This window comes from Mustelus asterias, chromosome 9 (assembly GCF_964213995.1).
Source record: "Mustelus asterias chromosome 9, sMusAst1.hap1.1, whole genome shotgun sequence".
NCBI lineage: Eukaryota > Metazoa > Chordata > Chondrichthyes > Carcharhiniformes > Triakidae > Mustelus > Mustelus asterias.
Window position 1 is genome coordinate 66,346,934 of NC_135809.1, and position 26,639 is coordinate 66,373,572.

General features: G+C 43.4%; 1 protein-coding gene across 8 annotated transcripts in view; it reads left to right on the forward strand.

The window, feature by feature from the left end:
- LOC144498728 (protein-methionine sulfoxide oxidase mical3a-like) overlaps positions 1-26,639 on the forward strand; it is a 702,250-nt gene that overhangs the window by 447,356 nt on the left and 228,255 nt on the right. For all 8 annotated transcript variants that reach the window (XM_078220302.1, XM_078220301.1, XM_078220303.1 and 5 more), the window contains one exon: positions 2,453-2,535. In XM_078220302.1, the coding sequence (XP_078076428.1) occupies positions 2,453-2,535 (83 nt within the window). The remainder of the gene's footprint in view (positions 1-2,452; positions 2,536-26,639) is intronic.

The window sequence follows — 26,639 nt, forward strand, 5'->3', positions numbered from 1 at the left end:
ACGGCCCTTCCTTCATCAACCGTTTTTGTCACTTCCTCAAAAAACTCCACCAAATTTCATAGAAAGAAATCATAGAAACCCTACAGTGCAGAAGGAGGCCATTCAGCCCATCGAGTCTGCACCGACCACAATCCCACCCAGCCCTACCCCCACATATTTTACCCGCTAATCCCTCTAACCTACGCATTTTAGGATTCTAAGGGGCAATTTTTAACCTGGCCAATCAACCTAACCCGCACATGTTTGGACTGTGGGAGGAAACCGGAGCACCCGGAGGAAACCCACGCAGACACGAGGAGAATGTGCAAACTCCACACAGACAGTGACCCAAGCTGGGAATTGAACCCGGGACCCTGGAGCTGTGAAGCAGCAGTGCTAACCACTGTGTCATACAAACGATTGGTCTAGTTGGACCAAGGAGCGGCACAGGCTTGGAGGGCCGAAGGGCCTGTTTCCTGGGCTGTACTGTTCTTTGTCTAACCGGGAAACACTCACTCAGTCTAACCGGGAAACACTCACTCAGCCTAACCGGGAAACACTCACTCAGCCTAACCGGGAAAAACACACTCAGCCGAACCGGGAAACACTCACTAAGTGTAACCAGGAAACACTCACTAAGTGTAACCGGGGAACACTCACGAAGTGTAACCGGGGAACACTCACGAAGTGTAAATTTGTAAGGCACGACCTCCCTCTTACAAAACCATGCTGTCTGTCACTAATGAGATTGTTCCGTTCTAAATTCACATACATCCTGTCTCTAAGAATCCTCTCCAACAACTTCCCTCCCACGGACGTCAAGCTCACCGGCCTATAATTTCCTGGGTTATCCCTGCTACCCTTCTTAAACAACGGGACCACATTCGCTATCCTCCAATCCTCAGGGACCTCACCCGTGTCCAAAGAAGCGACAAAGATTTCCGTCAGAGGCCCAGCAATTTCATCTCTCGTCTCCCTGAGCAGTCTAGGATAGATGCCATCAGGGCCTGAGTGACTGTTTCCCCGTTACGTGGAGTGAATGTTTCCCAATTGCGCTGTGTGTGTTTCCCAATTGCGCCGAGTGAGTGTTTCCTGGTTACGCCGAGTGAGTGTTTCCTGGTTACGCCGAGTGTGTGTTTCCTGGTTACGCCGTGTGAGTGTTTCCTGGTTACGCCGAGTGAGTGTTTCCCGGTTACACCGAGTGAGTGTTTGCCTGTTACACTGAGTGAGTGTTTCCCGGTTACGGTGAGTGTGTCTTTCCCGGTTACCCTGAGTGAGTGTTTCCCGGTTACCCTGAGTGAGTGTTTCCCGGTTACCCTGAGTGAGTGTTTCCCGGTTCGGCTGAGTGAGTGTTTCCCGGTTCGGCTGAGTGAGTGTTTCCCGGTTCGGCTGAGTGAGTGTTTCCCGGTTCGGCTGAGTGAGTGTTTCCCGGTTCGGCTGAGTGAGTGTTTCCCGGTTCGGCTGAGTGAGTATTTCCCGGTTCGGCTGAGTGAGTATTTCCCGGTTCGGCTGAGTGAGTGTTTCCCGGTTCGGCTGAGTGAGTGTTTCCCGGTTCGGCTGAGTAAGTGTTTCCCGGTTCGGCTGAGTGAGTGTTTCCCGGTTCGGCTGAGTGACTGTTCCCCGGTTACGCTGAGTGAGGGTTTCCCGGTTTGGCTGAGTGAGGGTTTCCCGGTTTGGCTGAATGAGTGTTTCCCGGTTCGGCAGAGTGAGTGTTTCCCGGTTCGGCAGAGTGAGTGTTTACCAGTTCGGCTGAGTGAGTGTTTCCCGGTTCGGCTGAGTGACTGTTCCCCGGTTACGTTGGGTGATTGTTTTCCGGGTACGCTGAGTGAGTGTTTCCCGCTTACGCCGAGTGAGTCTTCCCCGGTTACGCCAAGTGAGTGTTTCCCGGTAACGGTGAGTTTGTGTTTCCCAGTCACGCCGAGTGAGTCTTCCCCGGTTACGCCGAGTGAGTGTTTCCCGGTAATGGTGAGTTTGTGCTTCCCAGTCACGCTGAGTGTGTTTTTCCCGGTTACGCCGAGTGAGTGTTTCCCGGTAATGGTGAGTTTGTGCTTCCCAGTTACGCTGAGTGTGTTTTTCCCGGTTACGGTGAGTGACTGTTTCCCAGTTATGCTGAGTGCGTGTTTCCCGGTTACTCGAAGTGTTTCCCGGTTACGCTGAGGGAGTGTTTCCTCGTCTTGGTGAAATGGTCTTTACCAGTCACCGTGAGTGTTTCCCATTCACGGTGAGTGACTATTTCCCAATTATCATGAGTGATTGTTTCACAGTTACCTTTAGTATGTGTATCCAAGTAACAGTGACTGAATATTTCCTGGCTGTGGTGAATATTTCCCGATTAGCACTTGTATTTCCAGGTTAAATTGTGTGTGTTTCCATGCTTTTGTAAGTCAGTGTCTATGGGTTACAATGAGGTGAATGTTTATGTTAATTCTCTGACCAAATTTAATAAGTATTCACCATAAATATCCTTTTACAGGAAAATTCTATTGCAAGCCTCATTATCGGCTGGCCGGGCGTGAGGCGAGGAAAAGACCAGCAACACCCCCGGCACTTGCTCAGGTACAGTCTCAAACAATGGAGGGTTTTGGTGACAATGCGTGTATCTCCAATGTCAGTGTGTTCCTGATCCTGTTGTTTACTGTTGGTGTCTTCCTGATCCTGTTGTTTACAGTCAGTGTGTTCCTGATCCTGTTGTTTACAGTCAGTGTGTTCCTGATCCTGTTGTTTACAGTCAGTGTGTTCCTGATCCTGTTGTTTACAGTCAGTGTGTTCCTGATCCTGTTGTTTTACAGTCAGTGTGTTCCTGATCCTGTTGTTTACTGTCGGTGTGTTCCTGATCCCGTTGTTTACAGTCAGTGTGTTCCTGATCCTGTTGTTTACAATCAGTGTGTTCCTAATCCTGTTGTTTAGAGTCAGTGTGTTCCTGATCCTATTGTTTACAGTCAGTGTGTTCCTGATGCTGTTGTTTACAATCAGTGTGTTCCTAATCCTGTTGTTTAGAGTCAGTGTGTTCCTGATCCTGTTGTTTACAGTCAGTGTGTTCCTGATCCTGTTGTTTACTGTCGGTGTGTTCCTGATCCTGTTGTTTACAGTCAGTGTGTTCCTGATCCTGTTGTTTACAATCAGTGTGTTCCTTATCCTGTTGTTTAGAGTCAGTGTGTTCCTGATCCTGTTGTTTACAATCAGTGTGTTGCTGATCCTGTTGTTTACAATCAGTGTGTTCCTAATACTGTTGTTTAGAGTCAGTGTGTTCCTGATCCTGTTGTTTACAGTCAGTGTGTTCCTGATCCTGTTGTTTACAGTCAGTGTGTTCCTGATCCTGTTGTTTAGAGTCAGTGTGTTCCTGATCCTGTTGTTTACAGTCAGTGTGTTCCTGATCCTGTTGTTTACAGTCAGTGTGTTCCTGATGCTGTTGTTTACAATCAGTGTGTTCCTAATCCTGTTGTTTAGAGTCAGTGTGTTCCTGATCCTGTTGTTTACAGTCAGTGTGTTCCTGATCCTGTTGTTTACAGTCAGTGTGTTCCTGATCCTGTTGTTTACAATCAGTGTGTTCCTAATCCTGTTGTTTAGAGTCAGTGTGTTCCTGATCCTGTTGTTTACAGTCAGTGCACTTCAGATCCTGTTGTTTACAGTCAGGGTGTTCCTGATCCTGTTGTTTACAGTCAGTGTGTTCCTGATCCTGTTGTTTACAATCAGTGTGTTCCTAATCCTGTTATTTAGAGTCAGTGTGTTCCTGATCCTGTTGTTTGCAGTCAGTGCACTTCAGATCCTGTTGTTTACAGTCAGGGTGTTCCTGATCCTGTTGTTGACAGTCAGTGTGTTCCTGATCCTGTTGTTGACAGTCAGTGTGTTCCTGATCCTGTTGTTTACAGTCAGTGTGTTCCTGATCCTGTTGTTTACAGCCAGTGTGTTCCTGATCCTGTTGTTTACTGTCGGTGTGTTCCTGATCCTGTTGTTTACAGTCAGTGTGTTCCTGATCCTGTTGTTTACAGCCAGTGTGTTCCTGATCCTGTTGTTTACTGTCGGTGTGTTCCTGATCCTGTTGTTTACAGTCAGTGTGTTCCTGATCCTGTTGTTTACAGTCAGTGTGTTCCTGATCCTGTTGTTTACAGTCAGTGTGTTCCTGATGCTGTTGTTTACAGTCAGTGTGTTCCTGATCCTCTTGTTTACTGTCAGTGTGTTCCTGATCCTGTTGTTTCCAATCAGTGTTTTCCTGATCTGGATTTTTACAGTCAGTCTGTTGCTGATCTTGTTCAGAGTCAGTGTGTTCCGGATCCTGGCGTTTATAGTTGGTGTGTTCCAGATCCTGTTGTTTACAGTCAGTGTGTTCCTGATCCTGTTGTTTACAGTCAGTGTGTTCCTGTTGCTGTTGTTTACAGTCAGTGTGTTCCTGATCCTGTTGTTTACAGTCAGTGTGTTCCTGATCCTGTTGTTTACAGTCAGTGTGTTCCTGTTGCTGTTGTTTACAGTCAGTGTGTTCCTGATCCTGTTGTTTCCAATCAGTGTTTTCCTGATCCGGATTTTTACAGTCAGTCTGTTGCTGATCTTGTTCAGAGTCAGTGTGTTCCGGATCCTGGCGTTTATAGTTGGTGTGTTCCAGATCCTGTTGTTCACAGTCAGTGTGTTTCTGATCCTGTTGTTTACAGTCAGTGTGTTCCTGATCCTGTTGTTTACAGTCAGTGTGTTCCTGATGCTGTTGTTTACAGTCAGTGTGTTCCTGATCCTCTTGTTTACTGTCAGTGTGTTCCTGATCCTGTTGTTTCCAATCAGTGTTTTCCTGATCCGGATTTTTACAGTCAGTCTGTTGCTGATCTTGTTCAGAGTCAGTGTGTTCCGGATCCTGGCGTTTATACTTGGTGTGTTCCAGATCCTGTTGTTTACAGTCAGTGTGTTCCTGATCCTGTTGTTTACAGTCAGTGTGTTCCTGTTGCTGTTGTTTACAGTCAGTGTGTTCCTGATCCTGTTGTTTCCAATCAGTGTTTTCCTGATCCGGATTTTTACAGTCAGTCTGTTGCTGATCTTGTTCAGAGTCAGTGTGTTCCGGATCCTGGCGTTTATAGTTGGTGTGTTCCAGATCCTGTTGTTTACAGTCAGTGTGTTCCTGATCCTGTTGTTTACAGTCAGTGTGTTCCTGATCCTGTTGTTTACAATCTGTGTGTTCCTGATGCTGTTGTTTACAGTCAGTGTGTTCCTGATCCTGTTGTTTACAGTCAGTGTGTTCCTGATCCTGTTGTTTACAGTCAGTGTGTTCCTGATGCTGTTGTTTACAGTCAGTGTGTTCCTGATCCTCTTGTTTACTGTCAGTGTGTTCCTGATCCTGTTGTTTCCCATCAGTGTTTTCCTGATCCGGATTTTTACAGGCTGTCTGTTGCTGATCTTGTTCAGAGTCAGTGTGTTCCGGATCCTGGCGTTTATAGTTGGTGTGTTCCAGATCCTGTTGTTTACAGTCAGTGTGTTTCTGATCCTGTTGTTTACAGTCAGTGTGTTCCTGATGCTGTTGTTTACAGTCAGTGTGTTCCTGATCCTGTTGTTTACAGTCAGTGTGTCCCTGATTCTGTTGTTTACAGTCAGTGTGTCCCTGATTCTGTTGTTTACAGTCAGTGTGTTCCTGATCCTGTTGTTTACAGTCAGTGTGTTCCTGATCCTGTTGTTTACAGTCAGTGTGTTCCTGATTCTGGTGTTTACAGTCAGTGTGTCCCTGATTCTGTTGTTTACAGTCAGTGTGTCCCTGATTCTGTTGTTTACAGTCAGTGTGTTCCTGATCCTGTTGTTTACAGTCAGTGTGTTCCTGATTCTGGTGTTTACAGTCAGTGTGTCCCTGATTCTGTTGTTTACAGTCAGTGTGTCCCTGATTCTGTTGTTTACAGTCAGTGTGTTCCTGATCCTGTTGATTACAGTCAGTGTGTCCCTGATTCTGTTGTCTCCAGCCAGTGTGTTCCTGATCCTGTTGATTACAATCAGTGTGTCCCTGATCCTGTTGTTTACAGTCAGTGTGTCCCTGATTCTGTTGTTTACAGTCAGTGTGTCCCTGATTCTGTTGTTTACAGTCAGTGTGTTCCTGATCCTGTTGTTTACAGTCAGTGTGTTCCTGATTCTGGTGTTTACAGTCAGTGTGTCCCTGATTCTGTTGTTTACAGTCAGTGTGTCCCTGATTCTGTTGTTTACAGTCAGTGTGTTCCTGATCCTGTTGATTACAATCAGTGTGTTCCTGATCCTGTTGTTTACAATCAGTGTGTTCCTGATCCTGTTGTTTACAGTCAGTGTGTTCCTGATCCTGTTGTTTACAGTCAGTTTTGTTCCTGATTCTGTTGTTTACAGTCAGTGTGTTCCTGATCCTGTTGTTTACTTTCAGTGTGTTCCTGATCCTGTTGTTTACAGTCAGTGTGTTCCTGATCCTGTTGTTTACAGTCAGTGTGTTCCTGATTCTGTTGTTTACAGTCAGTGTGTTCCTGATCCTGTTGTTTACAGTCAGTGTGTTCCTGATCCTGTTGTTTACAGTCAGTGTGTTCCTGATCCTGTTGTTTACAGTCTGTGTGTTCCTGGTCCTGTTGTTTACAGTCAGTGTGTTCCTGATTCTGTTGTTTACAGTCAGTGTGTTCCTCATTCTGTTGTTTACAGTCAGTGTGTTCCTGATCCTGTTGTTTACAGTCAGTGTGTTCCTGATCCTGTTGTTTCCAGTCAGTATATCCCTGATTCTGTTGTTTACAGCCAGTGTGTCCCTGATCCTGTTGTTTACAGTCAGTGTATCCCTGATTCTGTTGTTTACATTCAGTGTGTCCCTGATCCTGTTGTTTCCAATCAGTGTGTTCCTGATCCTGTTGTTTACATTCAGTGTATCCCTGATCCTGTTGTTTACAGTCAGTGTGTTCCTGATTCTGTTGTTTCCAGTCAGTGTGTTCCTGATCCTGTTGTTTACATTCAGTATATCCCTGAATCTGTTGTTAACAGTCAGTGTGTCCCTGATCCTGTTGTTTACAGTCAGTGTATCCCTAATTCTGTTGTTTACAGCCAGTGTGTCCCTGATCCTGTTGTTTACAGTCAGTGTATCCCTGATTCTGTTGTTTACATTCAGTGTATCCCTGATCCTGTTGTTTACAATCAGTGTGTTCCTGATCCTGTTGTTTACATTCAGTGTATCCCTGATCCTGTTGTTTACAGTCAGTGTGTTCCTGATTCTGTTGTTTACAGTCAGTGTGTTCCTGATCCTGTTGTTTACAGTCAGTGTGTTCCTGATTCTGTTGTTTACAATCAGTATGTTCCTGATCCTGTTGTTTACAATCAGTATGTTCCTGATCCTGTTGTTTACAGTCAGTGTGTTCCTGATCCTGTTGTTTACAGTCAGTGTGTCCCTGATTCTGTTGTTTACAGTTAGTGTGTTCCTGATCCTGTTGTTTACAATCAGTGTGTCCCTGATTCTGTTGTTTACAGTCAGTGTGTTCCTGATCCTGTTGTTTACAATCAGTATGTTCCTGATCCTGTTGTTTTCAGTCAGTGTGTTCCTGATTCTGTTGTTTACAATCAGTATGTTCCTGATCCTGTTGTTTACAATCAGTATGTTCCTGATCCTGTTGTTTACAGTCAGTGTGTTCCTGATCCTGTTGTTTACAGTCAGTGTGTCCCTGATCCTGTTGTTTACAGTCAGTGTATCCCTGATTCTGTTGTTTACATTCAGTGTATCCCTGATCCTGTTGTTTACAATCAGTGTGTTCCTGATCCTGTTGTTTACATTCAGTGTATCCCTGATCCTGTTGTTTACAGTCAGTGTGTTCCTGATTCTGTTGTTTACAGTCAGTGTGTTCCTGATCCTGTTGTTTACAGTCAGTGTGTTCCTGATCCTGTTGTTTACAGTCAGTGTGTCCCTGATTCTGTTGTTTACAGTCAGTGTATCCCTGATCCTGTTGTTTACAGTCAGTGTGTCCCTGATTCTGTTGTTTACAGTCAGTGTGTTCCTGATCCTGTTGTTTACAATCAGTATGTTCCTGATCCTGTTGTTTACAGTCAGTGTGTTCCTGATCCTGTTGTTTACAATCAGTATGTTCCTGATCCTGTTGTTTTCAGTCAGTGTGTTCCTGATCCTGTTGTTTACAGTCAGTATATCCCTGATCCTGTTGATTACAATCAGTGTGTCCCTGATCCTGTTGTTTACAGTAAGTGTGTCCCTGATTCTGTTGTTTACAGTCAGTGTGTCGCTGATTCTGTTGTTTACAGTCAGTGTGTTCCTGATGCTGTTGTTTACAGTCAGTGTGTTCCTGATCCTGTTGTTTACAGTCAGTGTGTTCCTGATTCTGTTGTTTACAGTCAGTGTGTTCCTGATTCTGTTGTTTACAGTCAGTGTCTCCCTGATTCTGTTGTTTACAGTCAGTGTGTCCCTGATTCTGTTGTTTACAGTCAGTGTGTTCCTGATCCTGTTGTTTACAGTCAGTGTGTTCCTGATTCTGTTGTTTACAGTCAGTGTGTTCTGATTCTGTTGTTTACAGTCAGTGTGTCCCTGATGCTGTTGTTTACAGTCAGTGTGTTCCTGATCCTGTTGATTACAATCAGTGTGTTCCTGATCCTGTTGTTTACAATCAGTGTGTTCCTGATCCTGTTGTTTACAGTCAGTGTGTTCCTGATCCTGTTGTTCACAGTCAGTGTGTTCCTGATACTGTTGTTTACAGTCAGTGTGTTCCTGATCCTGTTGTTTACAGTCAGTGTGTTCCTGATCCTGTTGTTTACAGTCAGTGTGTTCCTGATCCTGTTGTTTACAGTCAGTGTGTTCCTGATCCTGTTGTTTACAGTCAGTGTGTTCCTGATCCTGTTGTTTACAGTCAGTGTGTTCCTGATCCTGTTGTTTACAGTCAGTGTCTTCCTGGTCCTGTTGTTTACAGTCAGTGTATCCCTGATTCTGTTGTTTACAGTCAGTGTGTCCCTGATCCTGTTGTTTACAGTCAGTGTATCCCTGATTCTGTTGTTTACAGTCAGTGTGTTCCTGATCCTGTTGTTTACAGTCAGTGTGTTCCTGATCCTGTTGTTTACAGTCAGTATATCCCTGATCCTGTTGTTTACAGTCAGTGTGTCCCTGACCCTGTTGTTTACAGTCAGTGTATCCCTGATTCTGTTGTTTACAGCCAGTGTGTCCCTGATCCTGTTGTTTACAGTCAGTGTATCCCTGATTCTGTTGTTTACATTCAGTGTATCCCTGATCCTGTTGTTTACAGTCAGTGTGTTCCTGATCCTGTTGTTTACATTCAGTGTATCCCTGATCCTGTTGTTTACAGTCAGTGTGTTCCTGATTCTGTTGTTTACACTCAGTGTGTTCCTGATCCTGTTGTTTACAGTCAGTGTGTCCCTGATTCTGTTGTTTACAGCCAGTGTGTTCCTGATCCTGTTGTTTACAGTCAGTGTGTCCCTGATCCTGTTGTTTACAGTCAGTGTGTCCCTGATCCTGTTGTTTACAGTCAGTGTGTCCCTGATCCTGTTGTTTACAGTCAGTGTGTTCCTGATCCTGTTGTTTACAGTCAGTGTGTCCCTGATCCTGTTGTTTACAGTCAGTGTATCCCTGATCCTGTTGTTTACAGTCAGTGTGTTCCTGATCCTGTTGTTTACAGTCAGTGTGTCCCTGATCCTGTTGTTTACAGTCAGTGTGTCCCTGATCCTGTTGTTTACAGTCAGTGTGTCCCTGATCCTGTTGTTTACAGTCAGTGTGTTCCTGATCCTGTTGTTTACAGTCAGTGTGTCCCTGATCCTGTTGTTTACAGTCAGTGTGTCCCTGATCCTGTTGTTTACAGTCAGTGTGTTCCTGATCCTGTTGTTTACAGTCAGTGTGTCCCTGATCCTGTTGTTTACAGTCAGTGTATCCCTGATTCTGTTGTTTACATTCAGTGTATCCCTGATCCTGTTGTTTACAGTCAGTGTGTTCCTGATCCTGTTGTTTACATTCAGTGTATCCCTGATCCTGTTGTTTACAGTCAGTGTGTTCCTGATTCTGTTGTTTACACCCAGTGTGTTCCTGATCCTGTTGTTTACAGTCAGTGTGTCCCTGATTCTGTTGTTTACAGTCAGTATATCCCTGATCCTGTTGATTACAATCAGTGTGTCCCTGATTCTGTTGTTTACAGTCAGTGTGTCCCTGATTCTGTTGTTTACAGTCAGTGTGTTCCTGATCCTGTTGTTTACAGTCAGTATATCCCTGATCCTGTTGATTACAATCAGTGTGTCCCTGATCCTGTTGTTTACAGTCAGTGTGTCCCTGATTCTGTTGTTTACAGTCAGTGTGTCGCTGATTCTGTTGTTTACAGTCAGTGTGTTCCTGATGCTGTTGTTTACAGTCAGTGTGTTCCTGATCCTGTTGTTTACAGTCACTGTGTTCCTGATTCTGTTGTTTACAGTCAGTGTGTCTCTGATTCTGTTGTTTACAGTCAGTGTGTTCCTGATCCTGTTGTTTACAGTCAGTGTGTTCCTGATCCTGTTGTTTCCAGTCGGCGTGTTCCTGATCCTGTTGTTTACAGCCAGTGTGTTCCTGATCCTGTTGTTTACAGTCAGTGTGTTCCTGATTCTGTTGTTTACAGTCAGTGTGTTCCTGATCCTCTTGTTTACAGCCAGTGTGTTCCTGATCCTGTTGTTTACAGTCAGTGTGTTCCTGATCCTGTTGTTGACAGTCAGTGTGTTCCTGATGCTGTTGTTTACAGTCAGTGTGTTCCTGATGCTGTTGTTTACAGTCAGTGTGTTCCTGATTCTGTTGTTTACAGTCAGTGTGTTCCTGATCCTGTTGTTTACAGTCAGCGTGTTGCTGATCCTGATGTTTACAGTCAGTGTGTTCCTGATTCTGTTGTTTAGTGTCAGTGTGTTCCTGATCCTGTTGTTTACAGTCAGTGTGTTCCTGATCCTGTTGTTTCCAGCCAGTGTGTTCCTGATCCTGTTGTTTACAGTCAGTGTGTTCCTGATCCTGTTGTTTACAGTCAGTGTGTTCCTGATGCTGTTGTTTACAGTCAGTGTCTTCCTGATTCTGTTGTTTACAGTCAGTGTGTTCCTGATGCTGTTGTTTACAGTCAGTGTGTTCCTGATGCTGTTGTTTACAGTCAGTGTGTTCCTGATCCTGTTGTTTACAGTCAGTGTGTTCCTGATGCTGTTGTTGACAGTCACTGTGTTCCTGATCCTGTTGTTTACAATCAGTGTGTTCCTGATCCTGATGTTTACAGTCAGTGTGTTCCTGATGCTGTTGTTTACAGTCAGTGTGTTCCTGATCCTGTTGTTTACAGTCCGTGTGTTCCTGATCCTGTTGTTTACAGTCACTGTGTTCCTGATCCTGTTGTTTACAGTCAGTGTGTTCCTGATCCTGTTGTTTTACAGTCAGTGTGTTCCTGATACTGTTGTTTACTGTCGGTGTGTTCCTGATCCTGTTGTTTACAGTCAGTGTGTTCCTGATCCTGTTGTTTACAATCAGTGTGTTCCTAATCCTGTTGTTTAGAGTCAGTGTGTTCCTGATCCTGTTGTTTACAGTCAGTGTGTTCCTGATGCTGTTGTTTACAATCAGTGTGTTCCTAATCCTGTTGTTTAGAGTCAGTGTGTTCCTGATCCTGTTGTTTACAGTCAGTGTGTTCCTGATCCTGTTGTTTACTGTCGGTGTGTTCCTGATCCTGTTGTTTACAGTCAGTGTGTTCCTGATCCTGTTGTTTACAATCAGTGTGTTCCTTATCCTGTTGTTTAGAGTCAGTGTGTTCCTGATCCTGTTGTTTACAATCAGTGTGTTGCTGATCCTGTTGTTTACAATCAGTGTGTTCCTAATACTGTTGTTTAGAGTCAGTGTGTTCCTGATCCTGTTGTTTACAGTCAGTGTGTTCCTGATCCTGTTGTTTACAGTCAGTGTGTTCCTGATCCTGTTGTTTAGAGTCAGTGTGTTCCTGATCCTGTTGTTTACAGTCAGTGTGTTCCTGATCCTGTTGTTTACAGTCAGTGTGTTCCTGATGCTGTTGTTTACAATCAGTGTGTTCCTAATCCTGTTGTTTAGAGTCAGTGTGTTCCTGATCCTGTTGTTTACAGTCAGTGTGTTCCTGATCCTGTTGTTTACAGTCAGTGTGTTCCTGATCCTGTTGTTTACAATCAGTGTGTTCCTAATCCTGTTGTTTAGAGTCAGTGTGTTCCTGATCCTGTTGTTTACAGTCAGTGCACTTCAGATCCTGTTGTTTACAGTCAGGGTGTTCCTGATCCTGTTGTTTACAGTCAGTGTGTTCCTGATCCTGTTGTTTACAATCAGTGTGTTCCTAATCCTGTTGTTTAGAGTCTGTGTGTTCCTGATCCTGTTGTTTGCAGTCAGTGCACTTCAGATCCTGTTGTTTACAGTCAGGGTGTTCCTGATCCTGTTGTTGACAGTCAGTGTGTTCCTGATCCTGTTGTTGACAGTCAGTGTGTTCCTGATCCTGTTGTTTACAGTCAGTGTGTTCCTGATCCTGTTGTTTACAGCCAGTGTGTTCCTGATCCTGTTGTTTACTGTCGGTGTGTTCCTGATCCTGTTGTTTACAGTCAGTGTGTTCCTGATCCTGTTGTTTACAGCCAGTGTGTTCCTGATCCTGTTGTTTACTGTCGGTGTGTTCCTGATCCTGTTGTTTACAGTCAGTGTGTTCCTGATCCTGTTGTTTACAGTCAGTGTGTTCCTGATCCTGTTGTTTACAGTCAGTGTGTTCCTGATGCTGTTGTTTACAGTCAGTGTGTTCCTGATCCTCTTGTTTACTGTCAGTGTGTTCCTGATCCTGTTGTTTCCAATCAGTGTTTTCCTGATCCGGATTTTTACAGTCAGTCTGTTGCTGATCTTGTTCAGAGTCAGTGTGTTCCGGATCCTGGCGTTTATAGTTGGTGTGTTCCAGATCCTGTTGTTTATAGTCAGTGTGTTCCTGATCCTGTTGTTTACAGTCAGTGTGTTCCTGTTGCTGTTGTTTACAGTCAGTGTGTTCCTGATCCTGTTGTTTACAGTCAGTGTGTTCCTGATCCTGTTGTTTACAGTCAGTGTGTTCCTGTTGCTGTTGTTTACAGTCAGTGTGTTCCTGATCCTGTTGTTTCCAATCAGTGTTTTCCTGATCCGGATTATTACAGTCAGTCTGTTGCTGATCTTGTTCAGAGTCAGTGTGTTCCGGATCCTGGCGTTTATAGTTGGTGTGTTCCAGATCCTGTTGTTTACAGTCAGTGTGTTTCTGATCCTGTTGTTTACAGTCAGTGTGTTCCTGATCCTGTTGTTTACAGTCAGTGTGTTCCTGATCCTGTTGTTTACAGTCAGTGTGTTCCTGTTGCTGTTGTTTACAGTCAGTGTGTTCCTGATCCTGTTGTTTCCAATCAGTGTTTTCCTGATCCGGATTTTTACAGTCAGTCTGTTGCTGATCTTGTTCAGAGTCAGTGTGTTCCGGATCCTGGCGTTTATAGTTGGTGTGTTCCAGATCCTGTTGTTTACAGTCAGTGTGTTCCTGATCCTGTTGTTTACAGTCAGTGTGTTCCTGATCCTGTTGTTTACAGTCAGTGTGTTCCTGTTGCTGTTGTTTACAGTCAGTGTGTTCCTGATCCTGTTGTTTCCAATCAGTGTTTTCCTGATCCGGATTTTTACAGTCTGTCTGTTGCTGATCTTGTTCAGAGTCAGTGTGTTCCGGATCCTGGCGTTTATAGTTGGTGTGTTCCAGATCCTGTTGTTTACAGTCAGTGTGTTCCGGATCCTGGCGTTTATAGTTGGTGTGTTCCAGATCCTGTTGTTTACAGTCAGTGTGTTTCTGATCCTGTTGTTTACAGTCAGTGTGTTCCTGATCCTGTTGTTTACAGTCAGTGTGTTCCTGATGCTGTTGTTTACAGTCAGTGTGTTCCTGATCCTCTTGTTTACTGTCAGTGTGTTCCTGATCCTGTTGTTTACAGTCAGTGTGTTCCTGATTCTGTTGTTTACAGTCAGTGTGTTCCTGATCCTGTTGTTTACATTCAGTGTATCCCTGATCCTGTTGTTTACAGTCAGTGTGTTCCTGATTCTGGTGTTTACAGTCAGTGTGTCCCTGATTCTGTTGTTTACAGTCAGTGTGTCCCTGATTCTGTTGTTTACAGTCAGTGTGTTCCTGATCCTGTTGATTACAATCAGTGTGTTCCTGATCCTGTTGTTTACAATCAGTGTGTTCCTGATCCTGTTGTTTACAGTCAGTGTGTTCCTGATCCTGTTGTTTACAGTCAGTGTGTTCCTGATTCTGTTGTTTACAGTCAGTGTGTTCCTGATCCTGTTGTTTACTTTCAGTGTGTTCCTGATCCTGTTGTTTACAGTCAGAGTGTTCCTGATCCTGTTGTTTACAGTCAGTGTGTTCCTGATTCTGTTGTTTACAGTCAGTGTGTTCCTGATCCTGTTGTTTACAGTCAGTGTGTTCCTGATCCTGTTGTTTACAGTCAGTGTGTTCCTGATCCTGTTGTTTACAGTCTGTGTGTTCCTGGTCCTGTTGTTTCCAGTCAGTGTGTTCCTGATTCTGTTGTTTACAGTCAGTGTGTTCCTGATTCTGTTGTTTACAGTCAGTGTGTTCCTGATCCTGTTGTTTACAGTCAGTGTGTCCCTGATCCTGTTGTTTACAGTCAGTGTATCCCTGATTCTGTTGTTTACATTCAGTGTGTCCCTGATCCTGTTGTTTCCAATCAGTGTGTTCCTGATCCTGTTGTTTACATTCAGTGTATCCCTGATCCTGTTGTTTACAGTCAGTGTGTTCCTGATTCTGTTGTTTCCAGTCAGTGTGTTCCTGATCCTGTTGTTTACATTCAGTATATCCCTGAATCTGTTGTTAACAGTCAGTGTGTCCCTGATCCTGTTGTTTACAGTCAGTGTATCCCTAATTCTGTTGTTTACAGCCAGTGTGTCCCTGATCCTGTTGTTTACAGTCAGTGTATCCCTGATTCTGTTGTTTACATTCAGTGTATCCCTGATCCTGTTGTTTACAATCAGTGTGTTCCTGATCCTGTTGTTTACATTCAGTGTATCCCTGATCCTGTTGTTTACAGTCAGTGTGTTCCTGATTCTGTTGTTTACAGTCAGTGTGTTCCTGATCCTGTTGTTTACAGTCAGTGTGTCCCTGATTCTGTTGTTTACAGTCAGTGTGTTCCTGATCCTGTTGTTTACAATCAGTATGTTCCTGATCCTGTTGTTTTCAGTCAGTGTGTTCCTGATTCTGTTGTTTACAATCAGTATGTTCCTGATCCTGTTGTTTACAATCAGTATGTTCCTGATCCTGTTGTTTACAGTCAGTGTGTTCCTGATCCTGTTGTTTACAGTCAGTGTGTCCCTGATTCTGTTGTTTACAGCCAGTGTGTCCCTGATCCTGTTGTTTACAGTCAGTGTATCCCTGATTCTGTTGTTTACATTCAGTGTATCCCTGATCCTGTTGTTTACAATCAGTGTGTTCCTGATCCTGTTGTTTACATTCAGTGTATCCCTGATCCTGTTGTTTACAGTCAGTGTGTTCCTGATTCTGTTGTTTACAGTCAGTGTGTTCCTGATCCTGTTGTTTACAGTCAGTGTGTTCCTGATCCTGTTGTTTACAGTCAGTGTGTCCCTGATTCTGTTGTTTTCAGTCAGTGTATCCCTGATCCTGTTGTTTACAGTCAGTGTGTCCCTGATTCTGTTGTTTACAGTCAGTGTGTTCCTGATCCTGTTGTTTACAATCAGTATGTTCCTGATCCTGTTGTTTACAGTCAGTGTGTTCCTGATCCTGTTGTTTACAATCAGTATGTTCCTGATCCTGTTGTTTTCAGTCAGTGTTCCTGATCCTGTTGTTTACAGTCAGTATATCCCTGATCCTGTTGATTACAATCAGTGTGTCCCTGATCCTGTTGTTTACAGTAAGTGTGTCCCTGATTCTGTTGTTTACAGTCAGTGTGTCGCTGATTCTGTTGTTTACAGTCAGTGTGTTCCTGATGCTGTTGTTTACAGTCAGTGTGTTCCTGATCCTGTTGTTTACAGTCAGTGTGTTCCTGATTCTGTTGTTTACAGTCAGTGTGTTCTGATTCTGTTGTTTACAGTCAGTGTGTCCCTGATTCTGTTGTTTACAGTCAGTGTGTTCCTGATTCTGTTGTTTACAGTCAGTATATCCCTGATCCTGTTGATTACAGTCAGTGTGTTCCTGATTCTGTTGTTTACAGTCAGTGTGTTCCTGATCCTCTTGTTTACAGCCAGTGTGTTCCTGATCCTGTTGTTTACAGTCAGTGTGTTCCTGATCCTGTTGTTTACAGTCAGTGTGTTCCTGATGCTGTTGTTTACAGTCAGTGTGTTCCTGATCCTGTTGTTTACAGTCAGTGTGTTCCTGATCCTGTTGTTTACAATCAGTGTGTTCCTGATGCTGTTGTTTACAGTCAGTGTGTTCCTGATGCTGTTGTTTACAGTCAGTGTGTTCCTGATTCTGTTGTTTACAGTCAGTGTGTTCCTGATCCTGTTGTTTACAGTCAGCGTGTTGCTGATCCTGATGTTTACAGTCAGTGTGTTCCTGATTCTGTTGTTTAGTGTCAGTGTGTTCCTGATCCTGTTGTTTACAGTCAGTGTGTTCCTGATCCTGTTGTTTACAGCCAGTGTGTTCCTGATCCTGTTGTTTACAGTCAGTGTGTTCCTGATCCTGTTGTTTACAGTCAGTGTGTTCCTGATGCTGTTGTTTACAGTCAGTGTGTTCCTGATTCTGGTGTTTACAATCAGTGTGTTCCTGATCCTGTTGTTTACTGTTGGTGTGTTCCTGATCCTGTTGTTTACTGTTGGTGTGTTCCTGATCCTGTTGTTTACAGTCAGTGTGTTCCTGATGCTGTTGTTTACAATCAGTGTGTTCCTGATCCTGTTGTTTACAGTCAGTGTGTTCCTGATCCTGTTGTTTACAGTCAGTGTGTTCCTGATCCTGTTGTTTACAGTCAGTGTGTTCCTGATCCTGTTGGTTACAGTCAGTGTGTTCCTGATTCTGTTGTTTACAGTCAGTGTGTTCCTGATCCTGTTGTTTACAGTCAGTGTGTTCCTGATCCTGTTCTTTACAGTCAGTGTGTTCCTGATTCTGTTGTTTACACTCAGTGTGTTCCTGATTCTGTTGTTTACAGTCAGTGTGTTCCTGATTCTGTTGTTTACAGTCAGTGTGTTCCTGATCCTGTTGATTAGAGTAAGTGTGTTCCTGATCCTGTTGTTTACAGTCAGTGTGTTCCTGATTCTGTTGTTTACAGTCAGTGTGTTCCTGACGCTGTTGTTTACAGTCAGTGTGTTCCTGATCCTGTTGTTTACAGTCAGTGTGTTCCTGATTCTGTTGTTTACAGTCAGTGTGTTCCTGATTCTGTTGTTTACAGTCAGTGTGTTCCTGATTCTGTTGTTTACAGTCAGTGTGTCCCTGATTCTGTTGTTTACAGTCAGTGTGTTCCTGATACTGTTGATTACAATCAGTGTGTTCCTGATCCTGTTGTTTACAGTCAGTGTGTTCCTGATTCTGTTGTTTACAGTCAGTGTGTTCCTGATCCTGTTGTTTACAGTCAGTGTATCCCTGATTCTGTTGTTTACAGTCAGTGTGTTCCTGATCCTGTTGTTTAGAGTCAGTGTGTTCCTGATCCTGTTGTTTACAGTCAGTGTATCCCTGATCCTGTTGTTTACAGTCAGTGTATCCCTGATTCTGTTGTTTACAGTCAGTGTGTTCCTGATCCTGTTGTTTACAGTCAGTGTATCCCTGATTCTGTTGTCTACAGCCAGTGTGTTCCTGATCCTGTTGATTACAATCAGTGTGTCCCTGATCCTGTTGTTTACAGTCAGTGTGTCCCTGATTCTGTTGTTTACAGTCAGTGTGTCCCTGATTCTGTTGTTTACAGTCAGTGTGTTCCTGATCCTGTTGTTTACAGTCAGTGTGTTCCTGATTCTGTTGTTTACAGTCAGTGTGTCCCTGATTCTGTTGTTTACAGTCAGTGTGTCCCTGATTCTGTTGTTTACAGTCAGTGTGTTCCTGATCCTGTTGTTTACAGTCAGTGTGTTCCTGATTCTGTTGTTTACAGTCAGTGTGTTCCTGATTCTGTTGTTTACAGTCAGTGTGTCCCTGATCCTGTTGTTTACCGTCAGTGTGTTCCTGATCCTGTTGATTACAATCAGTGTGTTCCTGATCCTGTTGTTTACAATCAGTGTGTTCCTGATCCTGTTGTTTACAGTCAGTGTGTTCCTGATCCTGTTGTTTACAGTCAGTGTGTTCCCGATTCTGTTGTTTACAGTCAGTGTGTTCCTGATCCTGTTGTTTACAGTCAGTGTGTTCCTGATCCTGTTGTTTACAGTCAGTGTGTTCCTGATCCTGTTGTTTACAGTCAGTGTGTTCCTGATTCTGTTGTTCACAGTCAGTGTGTTCCTGATCCTGTTGTTTACAGTCAGTGTGTTCTTGATCCTGTTGTTTACAGTCAGTGTGTTCCTGATCCTGTTGTTTACAGTCAGTGTGTTCCTGGTCCTGTTGTTTACAGTCAGTGTGTTCCTGATTCTGTTGTTTACAGTCAGTGTGTTCCTGATTCTGTTGTTTACAGTCAGTGTTTTCCTGATTCTGTTGTTTACTGTCAGTGTGTCCCTGATCCTGTTGTTTACAGTCAGTGTATCCCTGATTCTGTTGTTTACAGTCAGTGTGTTCCTGATCCTGTTGTTTACAGTCAGTGTGTTCCTGATGCTGTTGTTTACAGTCAGTGTATCCCTGATTCTGTTGTTAACAGTCAGTGTGTTCCTGATCCTGTTGTTTACAGTCAGTGTGTTCCTGATCCTGTTGTTTACAGTCAGTGTGTTCCTGATTCTGTTGTTTACAGTCAGTGTGTTCCTGATCCTGTTGTTTACAGTCAGTGTGTTCCTGATCCTGTTGTTTACAGTCAGTGTGTTCCTGATTCTGTTGTTTACAGTCAGTGTGTTCCTGATCCTGTTGTTTACAGTCAGTGTGTTCCTGATCCTGTTGTTTACAGTCAGTGTGTTCCTGATCCTGTTGTTTACAGTCAGTGTGTTCCTGATCCTGTTGTTTACAGTCAGTGTGTTCCTGGTCCTGTTGTTTACAGTCAGTGTGTTCCTGATTCTGTTGTTTACAGTCAGTGTGTTCCTGATTCTGTTGTTCACAGTCAGTGTTTTCCTGATTCTGTTGTTTACAGTCAGTGTGTCCCTGATCCTGTTGTTTACAGTCAGTGTATCCCTGATTCTGTTGTTAACAGTCAGTGTGTTCCTGATCCTGTTGTTTACAGTCAGTGTGTTCCTGATCCTGTTGTTTACAGTCAGTGTGTTCCTGATTCTGTTGTTTACAGTCAGTGTGTTCCTGATCCTGTTGTTTACAGTCAGTGTGTTCCTGATCCTGTTGTTTACAGTCAGTGTGTTCCTGATTCTGTTGTTTACAGTCAGTGTGTTCCTGATCCTGTTGTTTACAGTCAGTGTGTTCCTGATCCTGTTGTTTACAGTCAGTGTGTTCCTGATCCTGTTGTTTACAGTCAGTGTGTTCCTGATCCTGTTGTTTACAGTCAGTGTGTTCCTGGTCCTGTTGTTTACAGTCAGTGTGTTCCTGATTCTGTTGTTTACAGTCAGTGTGTTCCTGATTCTGTTGTTCACAGTCAGTGTTTTCCTGATTCTGTTGTTTACAGTCAGTGTGTCCCTGATCCTGTTGTTTTCAGTCAGTGTATCCCTGATCCTGTTGTTTACAGTCAGTGTGTCCCTGATTCTGTTGTTTACAGTCAGTGTGTTCCTGATCCTGTTGTTTACAATCAGTATGTTCCTGATCCTGTTGTTTACAGTCAGTGTGTTCCTGATCCTGTTGTTTACAATCAGTATGTTCCTGATCCTGTTGTTTTCAGTCAGTGTTCCTGATCCTGTTGTTTACAGTCAGTATATCCCTGATCCTGTTGATTACAATCAGTGTGTCCCTGATCCTGTTGTTTACAGTAAGTGTGTCCCTGATTCTGTTGTTTACAGTCAGTGTGTCGCTGATTCTGTTGTTTACAGTCAGTGTGTTCCTGATGCTGTTGTTTACAGTCAGTGTGTTCCTGATCCTGTTGTTTACAGTCAGTGTGTTCCTGATTCTGTTGTTTACAGTCAGTGTGTTCTGATTCTGTTGTTTACAGTCAGTGTGTCCCTGATTCTGTTGTTTACAGTCAGTGTGTTCCTGATTCTGTTGTTTACAGTCAGTATATCCCTGATCCTGTTGATTACAGTCAGTGTGTTCCTGATTCTGTTGTTTACAGTCAGTGTGTTCCTGATCCTCTTGTTTACAGCCAGTGTGTTCCTGATCCTGTTGTTTACAGTCAGTGTGTTCCTGATCCTGTTGTTTACAGTCAGTGTGTTCCTGATGCTGTTGTTTACAGTCAGTGTGTTCCTGATCCTGTTGTTTACAGTCAGTGTGTTCCTGATCCTGTTGTTTACAATCAGTGTGTTCCTGATGCTGTTGTTTACAGTCAGTGTGTTCCTGATGCTGTTGTTTACAGTCAGTGTGTTCCTGATTCTGTTGTTTACAGTCAGTGTGTTCCTGATCCTGTTGTTTACAGTCAGCGTGTTGCTGATCCTGATGTTTACAGTCAGTGTGTTCCTGATTCTGTTGTTTAGTGTCAGTGTGTTCCTGATCCTGTTGTTTACAGTCAGTGTGTTCCTGATCCTGTTGTTTACAGCCAGTGTGTTCCTGATCCTGTTGTTTACAGTCAGTGTGTTCCTGATCCTGTTGTTTACAGTCAGTGTGTTCCTGATGCTGTTGTTTACAGTCAGTGTGTTCCTGATTCTGGTGTTTACAATCAGTGTGTTCCTGATCCTGTTGTTTACTGTTGGTGTGTTCCTGATCCTGTTGTTTACTGTTGGTGTGTTCCTGATCCTGTTGTTTACAGTCAGTGTGTTCCTGATGCTGTTGTTTACAATCAGTGTGTTCCTGATCCTGTTGTTTACAGTCAGTGTGTTCCTGATCCTGTTGTTTACAGTCAGTGTGTTCCTGATCCTGTTGTTTACAGTCAGTGTGTTCCTGATCCTGTTGGTTACAGTCAGTGTGTTCCTGATTCTGTTGTTTACAGTCAGTGTGTTCCTGATCCTGTTGTTTACAGTCAGTGTGTTCCTGATCCTGTTCTTTACAGTCAGTGTGTTCCTGATTCTGTTGTTTACACTCAGTGTGTTCCTGATTCTGTTGTTTACAGTCAGTGTGTTCCTGATTCTGTTGTTTACAGTCAGTGTGTTCCTGATCCTGTTGATTAGAGTAAGTGTGTTCCTGATCCTGTTGTTTACAGTCAGTGTGTTCCTGATTCTGTTGTTTACAGTCAGTGTGTTCCTGACGCTGTTGTTTACAGTCAGTGTGTTCCTGATCCTGTTGTTTACAGTCAGTGTGTTCCTGATTCTGTTGTTTACAGTCAGTGTGTTCCTGATTCTGTTGTTTACAGTCAGTGTGTTCCTGATTCTGTTGTTTACAGTCAGTGTGTCCCTGATTCTGTTGTTTACAGTCAGTGTGTTCCTGATACTGTTGATTACAATCAGTGTGTTCCTGATCCTGTTGTTTACAGTCAGTGTGTTCCTGATTCTGTTGTTTACAGTCAGTGTGTTCCTGATCCTGTTGTTTACAGTCAGTGTATCCCTGATTCTGTTGTTTACAGTCAGTGTGTTCCTGATCCTGTTGTTTAGAGTCAGTGTGTTCCTGATCCTGTTGTTTACAGTCAGTGTATCCCTGATCCTGTTGTTTACAGTCAGTGTATCCCTGATTCTGTTGTTTACAGTCAGTGTGTTCCTGATCCTGTTGTTTACAGTCAGTGTATCCCTGATTCTGTTGTCTACAGCCAGTGTGTTCCTGATCCTGTTGATTACAATCAGTGTGTCCCTGATCCTGTTGTTTACAGTCAGTGTGTCCCTGATTCTGTTGTTTACAGTCAGTGTGTCCCTGATTCTGTTGTTTACAGTCAGTGTGTTCCTGATCCTGTTGTTTACAGTCAGTGTGTTCCTGATTCTGTTGTTTACAGTCAGTGTGTCCCTGATTCTGTTGTTTACAGTCAGTGTGTCCCTGATTCTGTTGTTTACAGTCAGTGTGTTCCTGATCCTGTTGTTTACAGTCAGTGTGTTCCTGATTCTGTTGTTTACAGTCAGTGTGTTCCTGATTCTGTTGTTTACAGTCAGTGTGTCCCTGATCCTGTTGTTTACCGTCAGTGTGTTCCTGATCCTGTTGATTACAATCAGTGTGTTCCTGATCCTGTTGTTTACAATCAGTGTGTTCCTGATCCTGTTGTTTACAGTCAGTGTGTTCCTGATCCTGTTGTTTACAGTCAGTGTGTTCCCGATTCTGTTGTTTACAGTCAGTGTGTTCCTGATCCTGTTGTTTACAGTCAGTGTGTTCCTGATCCTGTTGTTTACAGTCAGTGTGTTCCTGATCCTGTTGTTTACAGTCAGTGTGTTCCTGATTCTGTTGTTCACAGTCAGTGTGTTCCTGATCCTGTTGTTTACAGTCAGTGTGTTCTTGATCCTGTTGTTTACAGTCAGTGTGTTCCTGATCCTGTTGTTTACAGTCAGTGTGTTCCTGGTCCTGTTGTTTACAGTCAGTGTGTTCCTGATTCTGTTGTTTACAGTCAGTGTGTTCCTGATTCTGTTGTTTACAGTCAGTGTTTTCCTGATTCTGTTGTTTACTGTCAGTGTGTCCCTGATCCTGTTGTTTACAGTCAGTGTATCCCTGATTCTGTTGTTTACAGTCAGTGTGTTCCTGATCCTGTTGTTTACAGTCAGTGTGTTCCTGATGCTGTTGTTTACAGTCAGTGTATCCCTGATTCTGTTGTTAACAGTCAGTGTGTTCCTGATCCTGTTGTTTACAGTCAGTGTGTTCCTGATCCTGTTGTTTACAGTCAGTGTGTTCCTGATTCTGTTGTTTACAGTCAGTGTGTTCCTGATCCTGTTGTTTACAGTCAGTGTGTTCCTGATCCTGTTGTTTACAGTCAGTGTGTTCCTGATTCTGTTGTTTACAGTCAGTGTGTTCCTGATCCTGTTGTTTACAGTCAGTGTGTTCCTGATCCTGTTGTTTACAGTCAGTGTGTTCCTGATCCTGTTGTTTACAGTCAGTGTGTTCCTGATCCTGTTGTTTACAGTCAGTGTGTTCCTGGTCCTGTTGTTTACAGTCAGTGTGTTCCTGATTCTGTTGTTTACAGTCAGTGTGTTCCTGATTCTGTTGTTCACAGTCAGTGTTTTCCTGATTCTGTTGTTTACAGTCAGTGTGTCCCTGATCCTGTTGTTTACAGTCAGTGTATCCCTGATTCTGTTGTTTACAGTCAGTGTGTTCCTGATCCTGTTGTTTACAGTCAGTGTGTTCCTGATGCTGTTGTTTACAGTCAGTGTATCCCTGATTCTGTTGTTTACAGTCAGTGTGTTCCTGATCCTGTTGTTTACAGTCAGTATATCCCTGATTCTGTTGTTTACTGTCAGTGTGTCCCTGATCCTGTTGTTTACAGTCAGTGTGTCCCTGATCCTGTTGTTTACAGTCAGTGTGTCCCTGATCCTGTTGTTTACAGTCAGTGTGTTCCTGATCCTGTTGTGTACAGTCAGTGTGTTCCTGATCCTGTTGTTTACAGTCAGTATATCCCTGATTCAGTTGTTTACAGTCAGTGTGTCCCTGATCCTGTTGTTTACAGTCAGTGTATCCCTGATTCTGTTGTTTACAGTCAGTGTGTTCCTGATTCTGTTGTTTACAGTCAGTGTGTTCCTGATTCTGTTGTTTACAGTCAGTGTGTTCCTGATTCTGTTGTTTACAGTCAGTGTGTCGCTGATTCTGTTGTTTACAGTCAGTGTGTTCCTGATTCTGTTGTTTACAGTCAGTGTGTCGCTGATTCTGTTGTTTACAGTCAGTGTGTTCCTGATGCTGTTGTTTACAGTCAGTGTGTTCCTGATCCTGTTGTTTACAGTCAGTGTGTTCCTGATTCTGTTGTTTACAGTCAGTGTGTTCCTGATTCTGTTGTTTACAGTCAGTGTGTTCCTGATTCTGTTGTTTACAGTCAGTGTGTCCCTGATTCTGTTGTTTACAGTCAGTGTGTCCCTGATTCTGTTGTTTACAGTCAGTGTGTTCCTGATCCTGTTGTTTACAGTCAGTGTGTTCCTGATTCTGTTGTTTACAGTCAGTGTGTCCCTGATTCTGTTGTTTACAGTCAGTGTGTCCCTGATCCTGTTGTTTACAGTCAGTGTGTTCCTGATCCTGTTGATTACAATCAGTGTGTTCCTGATCCTGTTGTTTACAATCAGTGTGTTCCTGATCCTGTTGTTGACAGTCAGTGTGTTCCTGATCCTGTTGTTCACAGTGAGTGTGTTCCTGATTCTGTTGTTTACAGTCAGTGTGTTCCTGATCCTGTTGTTTACAGTCAGTGTGTTCCTGATCCTGTTGTTTACAGTCAGTGTGTTTTGATCCTGTTGTTTACAGTCAGTGTGTTGTTGATCCTGTTGTTTACAGTCAGTGTGTTCCTGATTCTGTTGTTTACAGTCAGTGTGTTCCTGATCCTGTTGTTTACAGTCAGTGTGTTCCTGATCCTGTTGTTTACAGTCAGTGTGTTCCTGATCCTGTTGTTTATAGTCAGTGTGTTCCTGATCCTGTTGTTTACAGTCAGTGTGTTCCTGGTCCTGTTGTTTACAGTCAGTGTGTTCCTGATTCTGTTGTTTACAGTCAGTGTGTTCCTGATTCTGTTGTTTACAGTCAGTGTGTTCCTGATCCTGTTGTTTACAGTCAGTGTGTTCCTGATCCTGTTGTTTACAGTCAGTGTGTTCCTGATCCTGTTGTTTATAGTCAGTGTGTTCCTGATCCTGTTGTTTACAGTCAGTGTATCCCTGATTCTGTTGTTTACAGTCAGTGTGTTCCTGATGCTGTTGTTTACAGTCAGTGTGTTCCTGATCCTGTTGTTTACAGTCAGTGTGTTCCTGATTCTGTTGTTTACAGTCAGTGTGTTCCTGATTCTGTTGTTTACAGTCAGTGTGTTCCTGATTCTGTTGTTTACAGTCAGTGTGTCGCTGATTCTGTTGTTTACAGTCAGTGTGTTCCTGATTCTGTTGTTTACAGTCAGTGTGTCGCTGATTCTGTTGTTTACAGTCAGTGTGTTCCTGATGCTGTTGTTTACAGTCAGTGTGTTCCTGATCCTGTTGTTTACAGTCAGTGTGTTCCTGATTCTGTTGTTTACAGTCAGTGTGTTCCTGATTCTGTTGTTTACAGTCAGTGTGTTCCTGATTCTGTTGTTTACAGTCAGTGTGTCCCTGATTCTGTTGTTTACAGTCAGTGTGTCCCTGATTCTGTTGTTTACAGTCAGTGTGTTCCTGATCCTGTTGTTTACAGTCAGTGTGTTCCTGATTCTGTTGTTTACAGTCAGTGTGTCCCTGATCCTGTTGTTTACAGTCAGTGTGTTCCTGATCCTGTTGATTACAATCAGTGTGTTCCTGATCCTGTTGATTACAATCAGTGTGTTCCTGATCCTGTTGTTTACTGTTGGTGTGTTCCTGATCCTGTTGTTTACTGTTGGTGTGTTCCTGATCCTGTTGTTTACAGTCAGTGTGTTCCTGATCCTGTTGTTTACTGTTGGTGTATTCCTGAACCTGTTGTTTACAGTCAGTGTGTTCCTGATTCTGTTGTTTACAATCAGTGTGTTCCTGATCCTGTTGTTTACTGTTGGTGTGTTCCTGAACCTGTTGTTTACAGTCAGTGTGTTCCTGAACCTGCTGTTTACAGTCAGTGTGTTCCTGAACCTGTTGTTTACAGTCAGTGTGTTCCTGATCCTGTTGTTTACAGTCAGTGTGTTCCTGATCCTGTTGTTTACTGTTGGTGTATTCCTGAACCTGTTGTTTACAGTCAGTGTGTTCCTGATTCTGTTGTTTACAATCAGTGTGTTCCTGATCCTGTTGTTTACTGTTGGTGTGTTCCTGATCCTGTTGTTTACTGTTGGTGTGTTCCTGATCCTGTTGTTTACAGTCAGTGTGTTCCTGATGCTGTTGTTTACAATCAGTGTGTTCCTGATCCTGTTGTTTACAGTCAGTGTGTTCCTGATCCTGTTGTTTACAGTCAGTGTGTTCCTGATCCTGTTGTTTACAGTCAGTGTGTTCCTGATCCTGTTGGTTACAGTCAGTGTGTTCCTGATTCTGTTGTTTACAGTCAGTGTGTTCCTGATCCTGTTGTTTACAGTCAGTGTGTTCCTGATCCTGTTCTTTACAGTCAGTGTGTTCCTGATTCTGTTGTTTACACTCAGTGTGTTCCTGATTCTGTTGTTTACAGTCAGTGTGTTCCTGATTCTGTTGTTTACAGTCAGTGTGTTCCTGATCCTGTTAATTAGAGTAAGTGTGTTCCTGATCCTGTTGTTTACAGTCAGTGTGTTCCTGATTCTGTTGTTTACAGTCAGTGTGTTCCTGACGCTGTTGTTTACAGTCAGTGTGTTCCTGATCCTGTTGTTTACAGTCAGTGTGTTCCTGATTCTGTTGTTTACAGTCAGTGTGTTCCTGATTCTGTTGTTTACAGTCAGTGTGTTCCTGATTCTGTTGTTTACAGTCAGTGTGTCCCTGATTCTGTTGTTTACAGTCAGTGTGTTCCTGATACTGTTGATTACAATCAGTGTGTTCCTGATCCTGTTGTTTACAGTCAGTGTGTTCCTGATTCTGTTGTTTACAGTCAGTGTGTTCCTGATCCTGTTGATTACAGTCAGTGTATCCCTGATTCTGTTGTTTACAGTCAGTGTGTTCCTGATCCTGTTGTTTAGAGTCAGTGTGTTCCTGATCCTGTTGT